Source organism: Sinohyriopsis cumingii, chromosome 1, assembly GCF_028554795.1.
Source record: "Sinohyriopsis cumingii isolate HCF-2022 chromosome 1, ASM2855479v2, whole genome shotgun sequence".
NCBI classification, from domain to species: domain Eukaryota; kingdom Metazoa; phylum Mollusca; class Bivalvia; order Unionida; family Unionidae; genus Sinohyriopsis; species Sinohyriopsis cumingii.
Window position 1 is genome coordinate 78,943,361 of NC_142961.1, and position 16,963 is coordinate 78,960,323.

At 33.7% G+C, this 16,963-nt stretch overlaps 1 protein-coding gene across 4 annotated transcripts in view; it reads left to right on the plus strand.

Annotated features, from left to right (window-relative positions):
* Positions 1-11,116, plus strand: part of LOC149807183 (serine/threonine-protein kinase NIM1-like) — a 69,878-nt gene extending 58,762 nt beyond the window's left edge. For all 4 annotated transcript variants that reach the window (XM_089963250.1, XM_089963258.1, XM_089963266.1 and 1 more), the window contains 2 exons: positions 4,405-4,673; positions 7,014-11,116. In XM_089963250.1, the coding sequence (XP_089819376.1) occupies positions 4,405-4,673; positions 7,014-7,757 (1,013 nt within the window). In that variant the 3' untranslated portion in view covers positions 7,758-11,116. The remainder of the gene's footprint in view (positions 1-4,404; positions 4,674-7,013) is intronic.
* The last annotated feature ends 5,847 nt before the right edge of the window (positions 11,117-16,963 follow it).

The window sequence follows — 16,963 nt, forward strand, 5'->3', positions numbered from 1 at the left end:
CAAACTGTGTTGAAAGTTCTCAATGCCTATCAGATAAAATTGTTCGCTGCAATGCAAACTGTGTTGAAAGTTCTCAATGCCTATCAAATAAAATTGTTAGCTACAATGCAAACTGTGCTGAAGGTTCTCAACGCCTATCAAATAAAATCGTTAACTGCAATGCAAACTGTGTTGAAAGTTCTCAATGCCTATCAAATTAAATGGTTAACTGCAATACAAACTGTGTTGAAAGTTCTCAATGCCTATCAAATAATATAGTTAACGGCAATGCAAACTGTGCTGAAAGTTCAGTGTCTATCAAATAAAATGGTTAGCTGCAATGCGAACTGTGTTGAAAGTTCTCAATGTCTGTCAAATATAATTGTTAACTGCAATGCAAACTGTGTTGAAAGTTTTCAATGCCTATCAAATAAAATGGTTAACTGCAATGCAAACTGTGCTGAAAGTTCTCAATGCCTATCAAATAAAATGGTTAGCTGCAATGCAAACTGTGTTGAAAGTTCTCAATGCCTATCAAATAAAATGGTTAGCTGCAATGCAAACTGTGTTGAAAATTCTCAATGCCTATCAAATAAAATGGTTAGCTGCGGTGCAAACTGTGTTGAAAGTTTTCAGTGCCTATCAAATAAAATGGTTAGCTGCAATGCAAACTGTGTTGAAAGATTTCAGTGCCTATCAAATAAAATGGTTAACTGCAATGCAAACTGTGTTGAAAATTCTCAGTGCCTATCAAATAAAATGGTTAGCTGCAATGCAAACTGTGTTGAAAGATTTCAGTGCCTATCAAATAAAATGGTTAACTGTAATGCAAACTGTGTTGAAAGATCTCAATGCCAGGATGATGACAATACATAGATTAAAACTGGTATCTTATTTGTCTCACTGGTTTTGCAATTGAGAGCAATATTTGATGATATGGAGAGCTTTTAAATTTCTACCAATGATGCTGTCCCAGCATCGAATTTGGCTGCTGTTACTAAAAACAGAAACACCTTGAAAAATTACTTCTTCACAAATTATGGCTGAACAGAATTTGACCAAATTTAATGGAAAGCATCCTGGCATGATTGTCTTTCAGATTTGTGCAAATTATTGCAAATCTGCCAACATATTTGGTAGGGGTGAAATGATTCGTCAATATATCGATACTTTTGTTGAAATAATACACACATCGATACAAGAGACAGAGAATCAATACACAACGATACTTACTGGATGGATTTTATTTTAGTCTTCAGCAGTCAGGAATAATCATTATTAGTTGCCTTGTTATTCTGTCAAATTATAATTCATCTGAAACAGCATTTGCAGTCGCAGGTACTCATGTTTATTAATAAAAATGAAAAAGACTATTTGAAAATACCCACTCACTGTCAACAAGTTAATTTAAAGTGACATGGTCGCAATCTGGTTCCCTCATTCGATGCTAATTATCTTAACCCAGAGGTATGTTCAGCATATACTATATGTTCCAAACGTGTTCCATATGTTTAATGAAGTACTTTACTTGTCATATAATAACTACTTTCATGTGAAGTTTATACTTTGAATTGTATCTTATAGTATTGGCAGAGCAAGACAGAGACTTAGCAAGAAAGTCATTAGATACGTTAAGTACTTAAGTGGAGATACTGTCAGGGCATTCAAATGCTCAAATCATGCACATTTTTTACGAATTTACGATCTTGGAGAAGAGTGAAACTGCTGAAATTCGTTATAATTCCCACATGTAAAACTGTGCTTTTCAAAATATACAATCTGTATTTAACTGTTCTTGTTGCAACATCTGTTTTTTTGGGTAGCAACTATTCCACATCTCGGTTCTTCAAGCACAACATGAATGGTTGTGAAACTAAATTTGATTAGCACATCATGCCTAGGATTGTGCATTATGGCATAGTTTGAACCAGTCATGAAGAAAGTTTACAAATGCTTGTTTAAAATATGGGCTACCTAGAAAACCCAATATGTCTGATTCCTGGCGTGGTTCATTACAATTTGATTCAGCAACTACTTGCTGATGATAGTGATGATGACAATGATTTTTAAAGTTATGAAGTATATCAGATTAGTGGAATGTGTTAATGGAGATACATGTACCAGTGAGTGATTTTGAATCCAAAATGGTGTTAAATATGAGTCAGATGTACATGCTGGATGGACAAAAATATAGATGGCATGACCCTGTCAGTGGTATTTCAACATTAAATGTACCAAAGGCAGAATTCTGAGCCTAATTAAAACACATACAATTTAAAAGTATAATGCAATTTTCATTTTTTTTAAAATCAGTTTTGCCAAGCGGATCATATGCTACAAAACCATATATGTACATATATCCATATCAGGGTTATGATAAATTGAATAAAATAAGGGAAACTACTGATTTAATCAAAGAAGTTTGTGCTAGTGAAAAATCCTAATTTGGAGCAGATGTATCCAAAAGATAATATCTGTGAACTCTGGAAAATTGTACATAACAGCCATAAAGATCAGTTTCCCAATATATTCAAGCTGACTAAGCTAGCTATGTATTTGCCCCTTCAGAAAGAAGCACAGAATAATACTGATACAAAGAAAAGGAGCCCAGTATGCTCAGAAATAATTAACATATTAATGCTTATACAACTGGAGGTGACATCTGTCAAATATGTTGATTTTAGTAGAGCTCTAAGAAAGTGGAGCAGGAAGAAAGAGATACAAATATTGAAGTTTAGACAAATATTGACTTATGACCGTTTTCTCCCCCGCCTTCTTTTTTGTTCAACAAAGGGATAGGTCTTCCTTAAAATAAAATCATCTCATCATCTCTTCTTAAATTGTACAGGAGAACAAATTTGGAACTTCTCTTTTGTATGCAGAGATATTTAACCAGTTAATGAAGGTGCTGCTTGAAAAATATGACCTTAGTATAGAATGAGCGATGGGGCAGATTTCAGACTTCTCAAGTTTATCACTTTGTGTAAGCTAAAAAATTTGTAGAATTGGACTTGTTGTAGTCAGTAATTTCCCACTTCACTAACAAATACAAATACCTGTGGCTGCAGCAGTCTTTTACATCTGCAGGATGTAAAATATAGATTTTGTTGATATTCAACCTTATTCCCATGCCAGGATTTGTTCTAGATGAGATTTTCTTTGCATGAAGAAATTGTATTATTTCTTCTGGTTTTAAGATAACATCGTAATGTCTTCCAAGTTTAAATGAGACACGAAATTGATAATAAGATATTTGCAAATCATTCATGTTGTACTGAACAATAGGGGGTTAAATGGAGCTACCTTTAAATGGCCTAAAATGTTGGATAAAACTCATTACAACCAACAGGTAGTCTGTTTGAAAGCATTGTTGTTATCTTCTCATCAATGAGAATTGCATATAAATATATGATAACTATATTTCTGTCTGTTGTCTGCATACTGGAAATAGGACCAGAATGTCAACATACATGAAAGGGCATCACCTACCTTCCAAAGATGGAAAGAACATGTTCATATGTATATTGATATATATCGTATCTCAGGCTGCGTATCATGAATCGTATCGATATGCGGCACAGATGTATGGTTTCACCGCTGATATCAGGCTATCATTACTAAAAAAGAAAAAAAAGACATTAATTGGCTTTGTCTTTTTCTGCACAGCAGAATTTGACCAAAATTGACAAATCTTTCATGCACTAAGGGCTTTCATATTTATGTAATTGTTGTCTTTCTGCCATCAAATATGGCCACCATTACTAAAAATAGGAAATTATCTAAATTAATTACTCTCTAAAACCACTCAGCAGAATTTGTCCTATTGACAGAAAGCATCCTGGAATGAACAGCTTTTAATTTGGTAAAGCTGTAACTAATCTACCATCAACTACTAGTATGGCTGATGTTACCAAAAATAGAAAAACATCTGAGCAAATACTGCTTAGCAGAATTTAACCAAATTGGACAGAAAAAATTCTAGTTTATAGGCCCATCAAATAAGGTAAACAGTTACACAGAATCTCAAAACAACTTCTCAGCAAGTCTCATGACCAACTTTGACAGAAAGCATCCTGGCATTGAGGCTTTTGAATATTGGACAAGTGATGCAGGTGTGCCATCAAATATGAATGAAGATACAAAAACTAGAGGAACCTTGCAAGATTTGTTTTCATAATATATGCAATCAATAGCATTGGACACAATTACTGCAAAAGCATCCTGCTCACTGAGATTTCTTGTCCAACCATTGATATATGTGTCTGTTATGTAGATGTCAGGTGAGTTTTCTTGGTCCTTTTGTTTTTGAATGAAGTTATTTATACCTTTCTGGTTTCTTCTACAGGACAAAGTGGTCTTCATTCTGTGTCACCTATTTTGCCTCTGCATTTTCTGAACTTACATTTTCGATCTTCTATATTTCAGAAAAAGTTGCAATCAAAATATTAGACAAAACAAAATTAGATGATAAAACACAAAGACTTCTTTCACGGGAGATTTCGTGTATGGAGAACTTGCATCATCCCAACATTATACGGTTGTATGAGGTGATAGAGACATTGGCCAAACTTCACATTGTGATGGAATATGCAGGTGGAGGGGAGCTCTTCAATAAACTGTCCAATGAGGGAAAATTTTCTGAGCCAGAAGCCAAAATTATATTTTCTCAGATTGTTGCTGCTGTAGACCATATGGTGAGTCAGTTAGAACAATATGCAGGGCCTCATTTATTGAGACCTGTTTCATCCATGTTTTTAATTTATCCACATCACAACTACTGTATTAAATGTATTATATGTACCTGCCCTAATATGGGAGCCATGGTAGCTCAGTTAATGTAGCATTAGATTACTAATCCAGTGGTTGTGGGTTTCATACCCATTAATACCCACCAGAGCCAGCCTGGGTTGGCTGCCTCAGTGTGTTCATGGGAAGAGCAGTCAGCTGATGTCCTTGACACCATATAACCAATAATGTGCTTTAAGTGACATTAAAACCAGTTAGAATGACAACAAAGAAAAGAATTGCCTTAATATATGCATGCCCATTGTTCAGTCAAAATTAATGTAATGACAATCTGTTTTTAAGCATGCCTGTTTTGATCGCAGCTTTTTGGGAGGGAATTAGTGCTAAAATCTGCTTCTAACATTTGGATTTGTTAGGATGCCACTGCAGCATATTGCTGTTGTCTTGCTACAACTTCACTTTTTGGTTTCAGTAAATCTCATAGACAGATTTTACATCTGTTTTTATTGCGTGTAACTATAATGAGAGAGGTGGTTGAAACTAAACAGTGGAGATCTCTCAAAGGGAGCAGACTCTTCTATACTTTTTAACTTAAAAGTCAGGTCCAACTGTAACGAGATATATTCAGATCTGCTGTTGCATAATGCATGGGCACATCATAGTCTGTGTTCTTTGTTCTACTGATTAGTCCTAACAAACTGCATTGACTGAGAATACTCCTTGTTATGTCTAGTTAATACTGAATGACAGTGGTGCCTATCTGGCATCCAGTATGGCCACCATGGCAGTCATCTTGAAAATCTTGTTATTGCTGCTCCTCCTAAATGGAAGGTCATATTGATCAGAAGACTAATAAGGTTATATAGCTGGACCTGAATGAAAATATTGCTGATCTGACCTCAAATATGGTCACAGTGATGACCATCATGAAAATCCTGTTATTGCTGCTCCACCAGAGCTGATGGTCATATTGACATGTGGGTTTGATAGAAAATGTTTGATGATATCTGTTTTGTCCAAGAAGAAAATGGTGCCCCAGAAACATCCAATATAACTGCCACAATGAACATGTTGAAAATCTTGTCACTAATTCTCCTTCATGGATAGTCATATTGGCTTGTGGTTTTCACCAAAGGTCTTCTAATGGTGTTTAGATTGACCTTATTAACAATGGTTCTTATTTTATATCAATATATCTGCGCATCAAGTAATCTGAAAATATTATCCCTCAAGAATGTCAGAGATGGTTTCAACACTCAGCAGTTAAAAAGAAGACATTGTTTTATCTTAAATTCCTGGAAATTCTTTTAGGACTGAAGATTGATGGCCCCTTTAATGGACTAGACTGAGATTTTTAATACCTGTACTCAAGGATGATACAATGGTTGCAACATTATGATTATGACTTTCTATAACATTGTTTATAATTTTTTTAAATGGTCATTATTAATGGATTCAATATAAATTATTAGTTATGCATTGGTTTCTTTTTTTCAAATGTGATATCAGAATAAATTATATATTGCACTGCATAATTATTAAAACCTTTAAATGCCACTTGTATAAGGAAATCAGCCAGTCACCTGTTGTTAACAGCCTTTTCAGGAACGAACCTCTTAGGGAGACATCTCTCTTTGGAGGCCACTATGTTTCACTTTATAAAAGTGACAACTTTAAACAGTTGTTACTTTGTGATAGACAGAGATGACTGATTTCAACAGGTTTATTTGAATGATAGAGAGTAGATAGATAGATAGATAGACAGACAGACGGATGGACAAACATAGATAGCAGATCTGCTTTAAACAGGTTTAACTGTATGATAGATAAAACCATGAATAGACAGACAGAAAGATAGATAGTTAGATCTGTTGTAAATATCACCTATATTAAACAGTCACTTTCTTAAACAGGTAAGATTTAAAGATCCACTGTACTATAGAAAAAACCTCTATTAAGGAACCACCTGTTTTGAGAGGCAATTTTCTCACTGCCAGTAAGGCTGCTTAAGACATGTAATCTAGATAGATAGATAGATGGAAAGATAGATAGATAGATGGAAAGATAGATAGATAGATGGAAAGATAGATAGATTGATCATGTGCATAGATAAATCAATTGATACCTGAGTTTATCAACACTTTTCAGTTTCCCAGTAAAGAATGCTAATTTAGGTTTTTGAAAGATCAAAATGTTTAAAAAGATTAGTTTTTCTTTCAAAGTTTGGGGGCTGGGGTTGGACTTTTCTATGTGCACCAATACTTAATTGTTTACCTCTTCACTTTCAGCATTGCCAAAACATAATTCATAGAGACATGAAGGCAGAAAATGTGTTCTATGCTGGGCCTCGACTAGTCAAAATTGGGGACTTTGGTTTTAGCATAAGCACACGACGGGACAATCCACTGAACACATTTTGTGGTTCACCACCTTATGCAGCCCCAGAACTTTTCAAGGATGAGAGTTATATTGGCATATATGTTGATGTCTGGGCTTTAGGAATTTTGTTATTTTTTATGGTAACTGGCATCATGCCATTCAGAGCTGATACTGTGGCAAAACTAAAGAAATGCATCTTAGATGGAAACTACACGATTCCCTCCTATGTGTCAGACAGATGCCAGTTTCTTATTCGCAGTATACTTAAACCTGTGCCTCAGGATCGCTTCGGTATTGATGAGATCAAAACATCAGAATGGCTGGATGGTCAGGAGTTTCCAGAAGCTCTTGAACCATATAATGTGAATCCTAGTCCTGTGGGTGCTGATCTATCGGATGAAGAGCGTTTGGCAAGGAAAACTCTTTGTGACCTTGGAATTACAGAAGATCACATTCAAAATATACGTGATCAAAATTCACACAGTAATATCACAGGAACATACCGTATAGTGCTTCACAAAGTGCAAAAAAGACGGTTAGGGATTACAGATGCCCCCATGATAGAGAGAGCAATGACAGATGTGAACAGAAACCAGAATAAACCTAAGAAAATCACAGGATCAAAGCAATCAAAGTTGTGTGTTATACTTTGATGTTTGTAGACATTGTTAGGTTTTCAGTTAGATAATTTTTCTGGTTGATGTCATGAATGACATTGTCCTGCATATATGTCTCTTGTATTGTGTGGAGACCTTGGTCAAGCACTTACAAGTACTTTTACACAAGTAGTGAAGACATTTATCTGTATATCATATAACATTCACACCTGAGGTGTTATAACATCACTTTATAAGAATCGTATGTCATGATGTGACATAACACAGAGCTGAAATGAATAACCAAGCATCTGAATCAAAACACTTTTTCATGAATATTGTAATTCAAAATCAGTTTCTGAATATTTGTTTGTCTATCCAGCATGTACTGACACCTTCAACCAGATTTGGAGGTCGGCTGTGCTAAACAAGGATTGCTACAAATCTGTTTGGCAGCTTTTGTAAAAGAAACAAATAAGGCAAATGGTAATCTATGCAATTTTGAATTTGTTTTCAAGGGAACAACTTCAAAGATCCACTCACAAGATGATGTCTAAATTCTGAATAGTCTCGTTGCACAGAATATCACCATTTCTATTTATTGTCATTTGGCACTTTTGAAATATAACATGTAGTACAGCAGGTTCATAAATAACATGGTTTCCAAAAGGGGTCATATTTTAATAGCAAAACCTTTCAACAAAGTACTCTAATTTTGAATTTGATCATTATGGGATTAAATACTTGTATTGCTGTCATTAAGTCTAACTTTGATTTTTACACATTGAACTTAAGGAATAATTAAGTTATCAACTGTGTATTTGAATTATCTTTAATTTTTCACAATCTGGTCAAGTTACATTGAAGGTTGATTTCTGCAATTTTCATTGTGAATAAAGCTTTTAGAAAAATTCTTGAGATAGTCCCCATATTCAGTTAAGTAAGTAATTGAGAGTTACTGCCCATTTTCACATAAAGCCCATCTAAACAAATGCTTTACCATACTGAGTTCAAGGCTAAGCAGGGAAAATAACACCTCGATTCATGTGATATTTAATAAGTAATACAATTATTTTATTTACCTCAGACCACTAAAGTGTCATTTATTTAGCTTTAGGTGCATGGGTTCACTGCATTTTCAGTATGGCAAGATTATGGTTGTCAGTAAATATCAAGGTAGATAAAAGAAGAAAGAAAAAATATAAATTGTATAGCGTTCATAAGACTGACAAATATTCAAACATTCTAACTGATAACATTCCAGGAATATTCGAATTAGAAGATTTAGTTTTCATTTCAGCTCTCTCAAATATTCAGTTAAGTACCTCAGTGAGTAACATCAAGTCATTGAAGTTATGTGGTAACTTAGTGGGTAACATCAGGCCATTAAAGTTATGACATACCTCAGTGAGTAACATCAAGTCATTGAAGTTATGTGGTAACTTAGTGAGTAACATCAAGTCATTGAAGTTATGTGGTAACTTAGTGAGTAACATCAAGTCATTGAAGTTATGTGGTAACTTAGTGAGTAACATCAAGTCATTGAAGTTATGTGGTAACTTAGTGAGTAACGTCAGGTCATTAAAGTTATGTCATACCTCAGTGAGTAACATCAAGTCATTGAAGTTATGTGGTAACTTAGTGAGTAACGTCAGGTCATTAAAGTTATGTCATACCTCAGTGAGTAACATCAAGTCATTGAAGTTGTAATAACTCAGTGTTCATTGAAGTTCCATAATAAAGTTCAAATGACAAGAACTATTTACAATTCCTTGGATAGTCCAGTATGCCTCTCACAGCAAGCAGTTCATCAGACGTTTTTCAACTGACCTGTTCATCAATTTCTTATCAAAGATAACACATATATAAGGTCATCAATTTGTGTCATAGCATCTTGATCATTATTATATAATATACTATAATTTATGGAAGTAAAATTACATAAGTTTTAGTTTCCCAATAAATTACAAATTTGGTAGTGCCTCTCTAATTCTTGAATCTGTTTTGCAGGCTTGTTCATAATTTGATATAAAAGTTCTAACTAATATTAAAACATTTAGAAGTTTCATGAAATATCTTTATTTATATAGAAAAAAGAAATTTATTAAGTTTAGTAATACTAGTATAATTACTATATTCATTTTTGGACACTTTAGAACTTATTGCCAAAATAATTTGGATGCATTGGATTTTTTGGACAGTGTTTACAATATTCTTTTTCCTGAAATTACATTTTCAGACACAATAAAAGGACACCTGGCTTCTTGTTGAATAATGCAAGTATAATAGTTATATTTTCTGTATGTCTTTGGACCAGTTTTGTTTTTTAGAGACTAAATAATACTTGCCAAAATATAATGGAAAATACTTACACTTACTTAGCAAGAAATATTTCACATGATCATGAACTTAGCAATAATGAAGATAATATTTTTTAGATACTAAATATTATTTGCTAAAATTATTTTTAATGTTTTGTAATTTTTGGACAATGTTTTACTCTATCTTTTTTTCTTCCAGAACTTATATTTCAGACACAGTCTATGAAAACTTTGTTTCTCATTTTCACATAAAAGTCCCAGTGGTTTTGTGTTGATTAAACAGAAGCACTTTAGTCATTCATGGATTGTGATACCTAATTATCCAAGAAAATACTTGAACTTACTTTTTCAGCAAGAAATATTTAATGTGATCAAGAACTTACCAATAACTAAAATAATTTAAAATCTGTTGTGTCACTTTTCATGAAAGGTTTGTCCCTTTTTCTTTTTAAAATTTCTACCATTTTGTGTAGATCACCAAATGACAATGGCTTTCGAAAAGTGAGTCCTGGCATGGAGATTAGAAATGTGTATACTAACAAATGCACAGCAGGTTTCAGTAGATACTCTACCATGTTGAGCTTTTTGGATGATTATCAATGATTTCTTTTTTAATGACTTTACAAGGTTAATAAAAAATATGATTGATTGTTAGTTTCAAGATTATTACACAAATGCCCTCCTTGTTGTTAATCAGGTGTGGGTCTTGGTTTTGATTCAAGACACAAACAATAATGTTACTATATTGTAATTATCAATCAGAATCAAATTATTTTATTCCGTTAACAATATGTCAGAGAGTTGCATAGATTAATAAATGCTGTAAAACAAACAAATTATCCTTGGTGGTAGAATTATAAACAATGGATTAAGGGTTGTTTTGGTCCTTTTGCTAATGAACTAGTTTCTTGCTTGACAAAAAGAGAACTTTAAAATAAAAAGATAAATAGAAAGAAAAGAAACAAGAATGACAACTGCAGGTGTTTACTAGTAAGATGTTGCCTCCATTCAGGTCCAGAAAACAGTATTTGTATCATATTTTGCACTTTCCATAAACAGTGTTTGTGTTTAATACAATAAAGTTTTTGATTTGAATTGTATTTGCCTATTTCATAACCTGGATCCATTTTATAAGTGACATTTCCTGCGCAGTCTGCCAATGCATGCTGGAACCAAAGCTCTGGTGTATAAATGCAGCACCTGCTTTGTTTTCACAGTTAATGATTCCTTTGAGCTATGAATTGGACACATGTTCAGTGCCCCATGTGAGTTTTATATTAAGGTAATTGCATGTGCTCGTTTAGAAAAACTGACAAATGCCTGTGATCATGCTACACACTTGGTGTCTGTTCATTTGTTGGCATCTAACATGATTCCAAAAAACTATATGATCATAGTGTCATTTAGTGAAGAACAAGCTTACTTTCCACAATTTTTTTCTCCAATTTTCAGAATTATCAGTGGCCTGTTTTTATTTGTCACTTGGATATATCATGCTCTCTTGAATTGCTCCACTTTGATAGTTTCACAAATACAGGGATAAGAAAATGCAGTGATTACATTGAGGATGATCCAGATGGACTTAAACCAGATGACACTAGACAGCAACATTTATAGGTTAGTGTGGATCAAAATAGAATGGACTTTACTGTCAGTTATTTTTTGCAAAGTGATACAATTTGAGTGTTTACTCGTAATGTAGAGTTTCAGAGTCACTAACTATTTTTCAGATGCTAGTGGTGATTCTCCTGGAAAACACACAGTCATGGCTCTGATATATGCATGTGTATATTTTCTGATAGATGGACATATATTAAATGCAACCACTTGGCAGCTGATGTTTATTTTTCATTCATTACTCTTTATGTAAAAATATTTTTAAAAATCCATTTTTTATTTCTTTGGTAAATACGTATTATTTTGCTGTCCAAAGACATACGTAAAATACAGCACTTGACATTTTCCAGTACAGTGGCCGAGTGGTCTATAGCCCTCTCCGTTACGGATCACTGCCATCTCATCTCTGTCTGCATGGGTTCGAATCTAGGATTCGGCCAATGTAGGTATGTGAGAAAGCTTGCCAGTAGCTTTTCGTGGGTCGGTGGTTCTTCCCAGGGTTTTCCCGGGTTCTTCCTCCACCATTAATACTGGCCACCATGCATAGCCTATTGTGTGCTGAAAAATGGCGTTAAACCCAACAACAACAACATTTTCCAGTACAGCAAAAGTTTTTAAAAAATTGGGTCTTTAATGAAATTAAAAAATCTGGGTAATACTATACAGGCTTTAACTTTGTTGAATGTTTTTTATTTTGAGAATGTCTGCAATCAAGTATTAGAAGTTTAATGAATTTGCCCATGTCATGATACAATCATTCTGTGATCTGTTGTTACAGTAAAAATATTCCTGCTTGACAATAAATAAACGTATGTATCACCACATGTAAATTTCCCCATGCACAATATCATAATACATGTACCATATATGGAGAAATTTTTATGAAGTTAAAAAAAAATTAAATTTGAAAAAATTATATTTAATGTTTGCAATTTTGAAGCCTTTTAATGCATTACTGCAAATTTACATTTTCATGTGGTTGCAAATTTCTGCAATGGGGGAGAGAGTTTTCAACAAGCTTCCAGCTTACTACTGAATCTCCATTGAGATTATATTGGTATAAATCATACATAAAAAGTTTTTTTGAATAACTAATGTTCAAACAAAACCAAAAAAGAATTCTGTGTATATAGATATTTTGGAATCCAGATTCATAGAAATGTCAGAAGTTAGTATTATCTACATTGGCAGAATTCAATATCCCTATTGGCAGAATTCAATCTCCCTATAATAACTGCTAAAGCTAATGCAATTTGGACTGATTTTCGTGAGACAGTTGAAGTGCCATTTTGAACAGCCATCTTCTGTAGGCAGTGCATTGTTGCCCTGATTCCACATATGTGAAGTCACAGTACATGAAAGTAACATAGAAGTATGCCAGTTTTCTATGTTTGGCTTGCTTACAGTTGCACACAACTTCACTTTATATATGTCACTTTTTCAGAAGCACCAAATAGCTGCAGAGTGGAACCATAGTCAAACCAAGGAGTCTGGTGATTAGATTGGTGAAACAACTGGTTGTACCTTACTCCATATCAGCATCTTGTTTTTTGAAAGGCTGTAAAATAACCAGTCTAGCATCATACAGTGTCAACATTTTGTCTGCAGTGTGTGATTTCAGTAAATGTTAGGGAAAATAATAATAAAGCTTGTCATCCCCAGTTCCCCTTTTGACATGTAAAGTTCACAAAAATGTACATGTACTGTATCATAATAAATCTTTCCTTATGATTTGGTAATTTGCACTGGGAACATTTTTATCAGTAAGTAACCACCCCCATCTTGCCTTTGCAGTGAAATTTTCTATGAGATCTTGCTTTAAATGTAGAAATCTGCTGACTGCTAGGGCAGTTTTTCTTGCAGAATCCCATACTAAGAATGTCCTTGACAATGACTATTAAATATATAGTTCATAGTTTGCATAGAAGCTAGATGTTAGCATACCAAACAGACTTAAGAAAACTGCTTGCCCTGGATATACTAAATGTTGTATGGATGTGTAAAGACATACAAAAACAAGCAAAGACTTACAAAAGCAGAGCAATGACATTAGAGACTGAGTTATTTTCTTTAGTACAGTTTCCAAGCATTAGCTATGTTTTTGTCTGTATGGAGCAGCACATGTGTATCTGGGACTTGGGATATGGATCTTGCTTTGTTTGTCCTATAACCTTGATTTGAAAATGGAATTAAGAAAATTTCATTCAAACTTTGTGTTTTGTGCATTTTGCAGTTCAAATTTTAAACAATGTATGTGTTTGAGTCCAGAAACAAATGGTCAGTCTGGGATAAACCCAATAGGCATTAGAGATAATGTTCTTTAGGGCTATGAAGAAGTGCATCAAAACAAGGATTTATTAATTAATTTACAGATTAATTGGCAAGATCACTTTACCTTTGAGGATATTGACACTTCATGGATCAGAATCAAAGATGTGTACAATAATTCTTGATGATATTGTACCAGTCAAAGAAGTTAGATTAAAATGTGAATCAAAACCATGGATAACTGTAGCACTTTTTGACAGAATTAAATATAGGGATCATTACAAAATGTATTTTAAAAATCAACAACTGTCAACAGATTTATTATATACATATATCTTATATTTCTTCAAATACAACACATATCAGTTGCAGGAAAATTCCAATTAAGTGAAGTTTTAAAAATGTCTTTGTGTCTTTTCCTGGTGATTGAACATATGTACATAAAATAAGATATACTGTCATGGAAATTGCTACATCAGGATTAAATGAGATAAAATATGTCCCAAATAATACGAGAAGATTCCAATTTTATTATGAAACATAGCATTGAATCTTTAAAATAATTCTATACAGATAGGAGTGCAAATTGATATTAGGACTTTAAGTACACGTATTGTCAACACATGGACAACACAAACATTTCTTATATACTGACATATATATATATATATATATATATATATATATATATATATATATATATATATATATATATATATATATATATATATATATCGAGGACAAAAACACACAGGCTGATCACAGCACACTCTCATTTAAGAAATTATGTTATACCTATTCTTGGTGGTGGTATTTATTCAACACGTAATGGGGGAAGTTTGGCTGGCTTGAAGCACCACCAACTCCCTTGTTAAATGATAATCCAAATCCCTCCATTCCCAATAACTATTCCTAACCCCTTCCCCATCTGAGGTGATCAAAGTCTGAATTATTGTACAAAACTTTTAGTTAGTTTATGACATCATCTTGTGATGTAATGTATTATGTCATTCTTTTGATAAAAATAACTAAGTTTTATTGTTTACTCAGCATTGTTGCTTTGTTCAAAGAGAACATGCATATTTCGTTGAATATAGTTTTTTTTGTGTGTTTATTCTGCGTGATATAGTTTCTGCACTGTTTGTTGTTGTTATAATTTTTTAATTATTTTTTGGTGTTGCTGTTTGGTCTATCTTTATTTTGTTTTTCCATGATTGTCCTGATTTATTGTATTTTCTATGGTTTTGTATTGTATTATTCAAACGGATCTTATTTTGGGGTGGGAGGGGTCATGACTATAGACATAATTATACCTGTCCAAGTTTGTCTGATAAAGCGGCAATATTTTTTCTGCTTTTTCAAAGTGGGTTTTGGTGACAAGAAAAAAGTTTCCATCTGATGTTATGTTTCTTCATTTATGTTTACAGCACTAGAAAGCTTCTTCTTTTGTGCAGCCTTCCCCATCATGAAAGTTTGACTCTTTGATGGGTGTGTTTGGTATATTTTAATTATTTTCTACCTTGTATTGTTTTGTATTGTTTTTTGTTTTCTTTTTTTCCATCAATTACCTTGGGGTTTTTCTTTTTGTTGGATGCCCTTCATTTTCATTGGGTAGGGTAGAGAATTCTCCTATGCTGCCTCTGGGGTTATCCCAGTTTAATGGGGTGTTCCACCGCCAAGTCTTTATCTACATTTATGTCAATACAATTTTCTTTTCCTGTCTTCTCTGGGATTTTCTTGCATTTGTTTTTTCTTTTTAAATCCAATTGTATACATGTATTTTATACACAAGGTCATACAAATTTAAAAAGTTTTCTCTATGGTTGCAGCATAAGTTTCTGCTCATTTGTTACTTTTGGCTAGATTTAAGCAGTCCTTTGTTGAAAGTCCAGTTTGTCTACACCAGCAACATGGTTGGTGTAAAGTGTTGAATTTTGAATTGTATTGAACCTTAAAGTTGAATGCATTGAACATTAAAATTTTATCACATTTAAGCCAGAAAAGTCTTTTAAAGGATCACTTTGACCTTTCTTCTTTCCTCCCTCCCCCCCCCCATGTCAGTGTTCAAACTTAAACGGCTAGAATTTATGACTGAGTGAGATTCAATGGGGCATTGCTACACTATCCTGAGAAAGTAAACATTTGAGCTACCATCCATAACCGCTTGATAGGAACCCATGTCAAATTATCATTTTCAAAGGGAAACTGATATGCCCCGTACTTCACAGATTCTATGCTGTCTGAAATCTGACGGAAGAAATGATTATCTTGGGAAAAATTTCGGAACCGCTGCTTACGATTGGGCAGAGTAAATTAAGGCCTACACTTTAGAAGTAATGTAAATTTAAAGAGACAACCTTAGTCGAAATTCTTTAGTCTTAAAATTCCTGAGAGGAGAAGTTTTACTCCGAGGACGCCCAAAATAATAGTGCTTTCCTCGTTAAACAAGAAAAGAGGACCAGGTGGCTGTCTTGTAAGAAAAGACAGGGTTTAGTGCTAGGATGCACAATTTATGAAAGAGAACAGCATTAAGCTTTCTGGGGAGAGAAGGGACAGTCCAAAGACGGAAGTCCGAAAAAAAAAGAAGTGACGAGTTCAGAAAAAAGGACTAGGAAGTCCAGGAACGGGTGAAGCATAGAGAATAGGAATGCTCGAGGAAACAGGAAGACGTTTATACATTGTTAAGAGAGAAAGGTGATGCAATCAGTCATGGACATTGCGCTCTTTTCACCACTCGTTATTATGATGAAAAAAATCCAAATTATACACTGATATTAAATTCTGTTGACATAATTTAGACTGAATTGGAATTGCTGCTATTTTGTTTTGATTAAATTTGTTATTTTTCTTGTCTAAGAGGGCTCGTATTGCATTATTTCTTCCCAATATTCTTGCTCATTTCTCTTTTGAAATTCTAAGTCCACTCTCACCGGGCTATAATATCGAGGGAGGTCATCCTCTAGATAACGCCAGCCAAATCCAATTAACCACCCCTCTTAATAAGAGGGCGACGTTACAGTCGGTAGTGTATACAGCCAATAAACCCAGTTTTCAAAT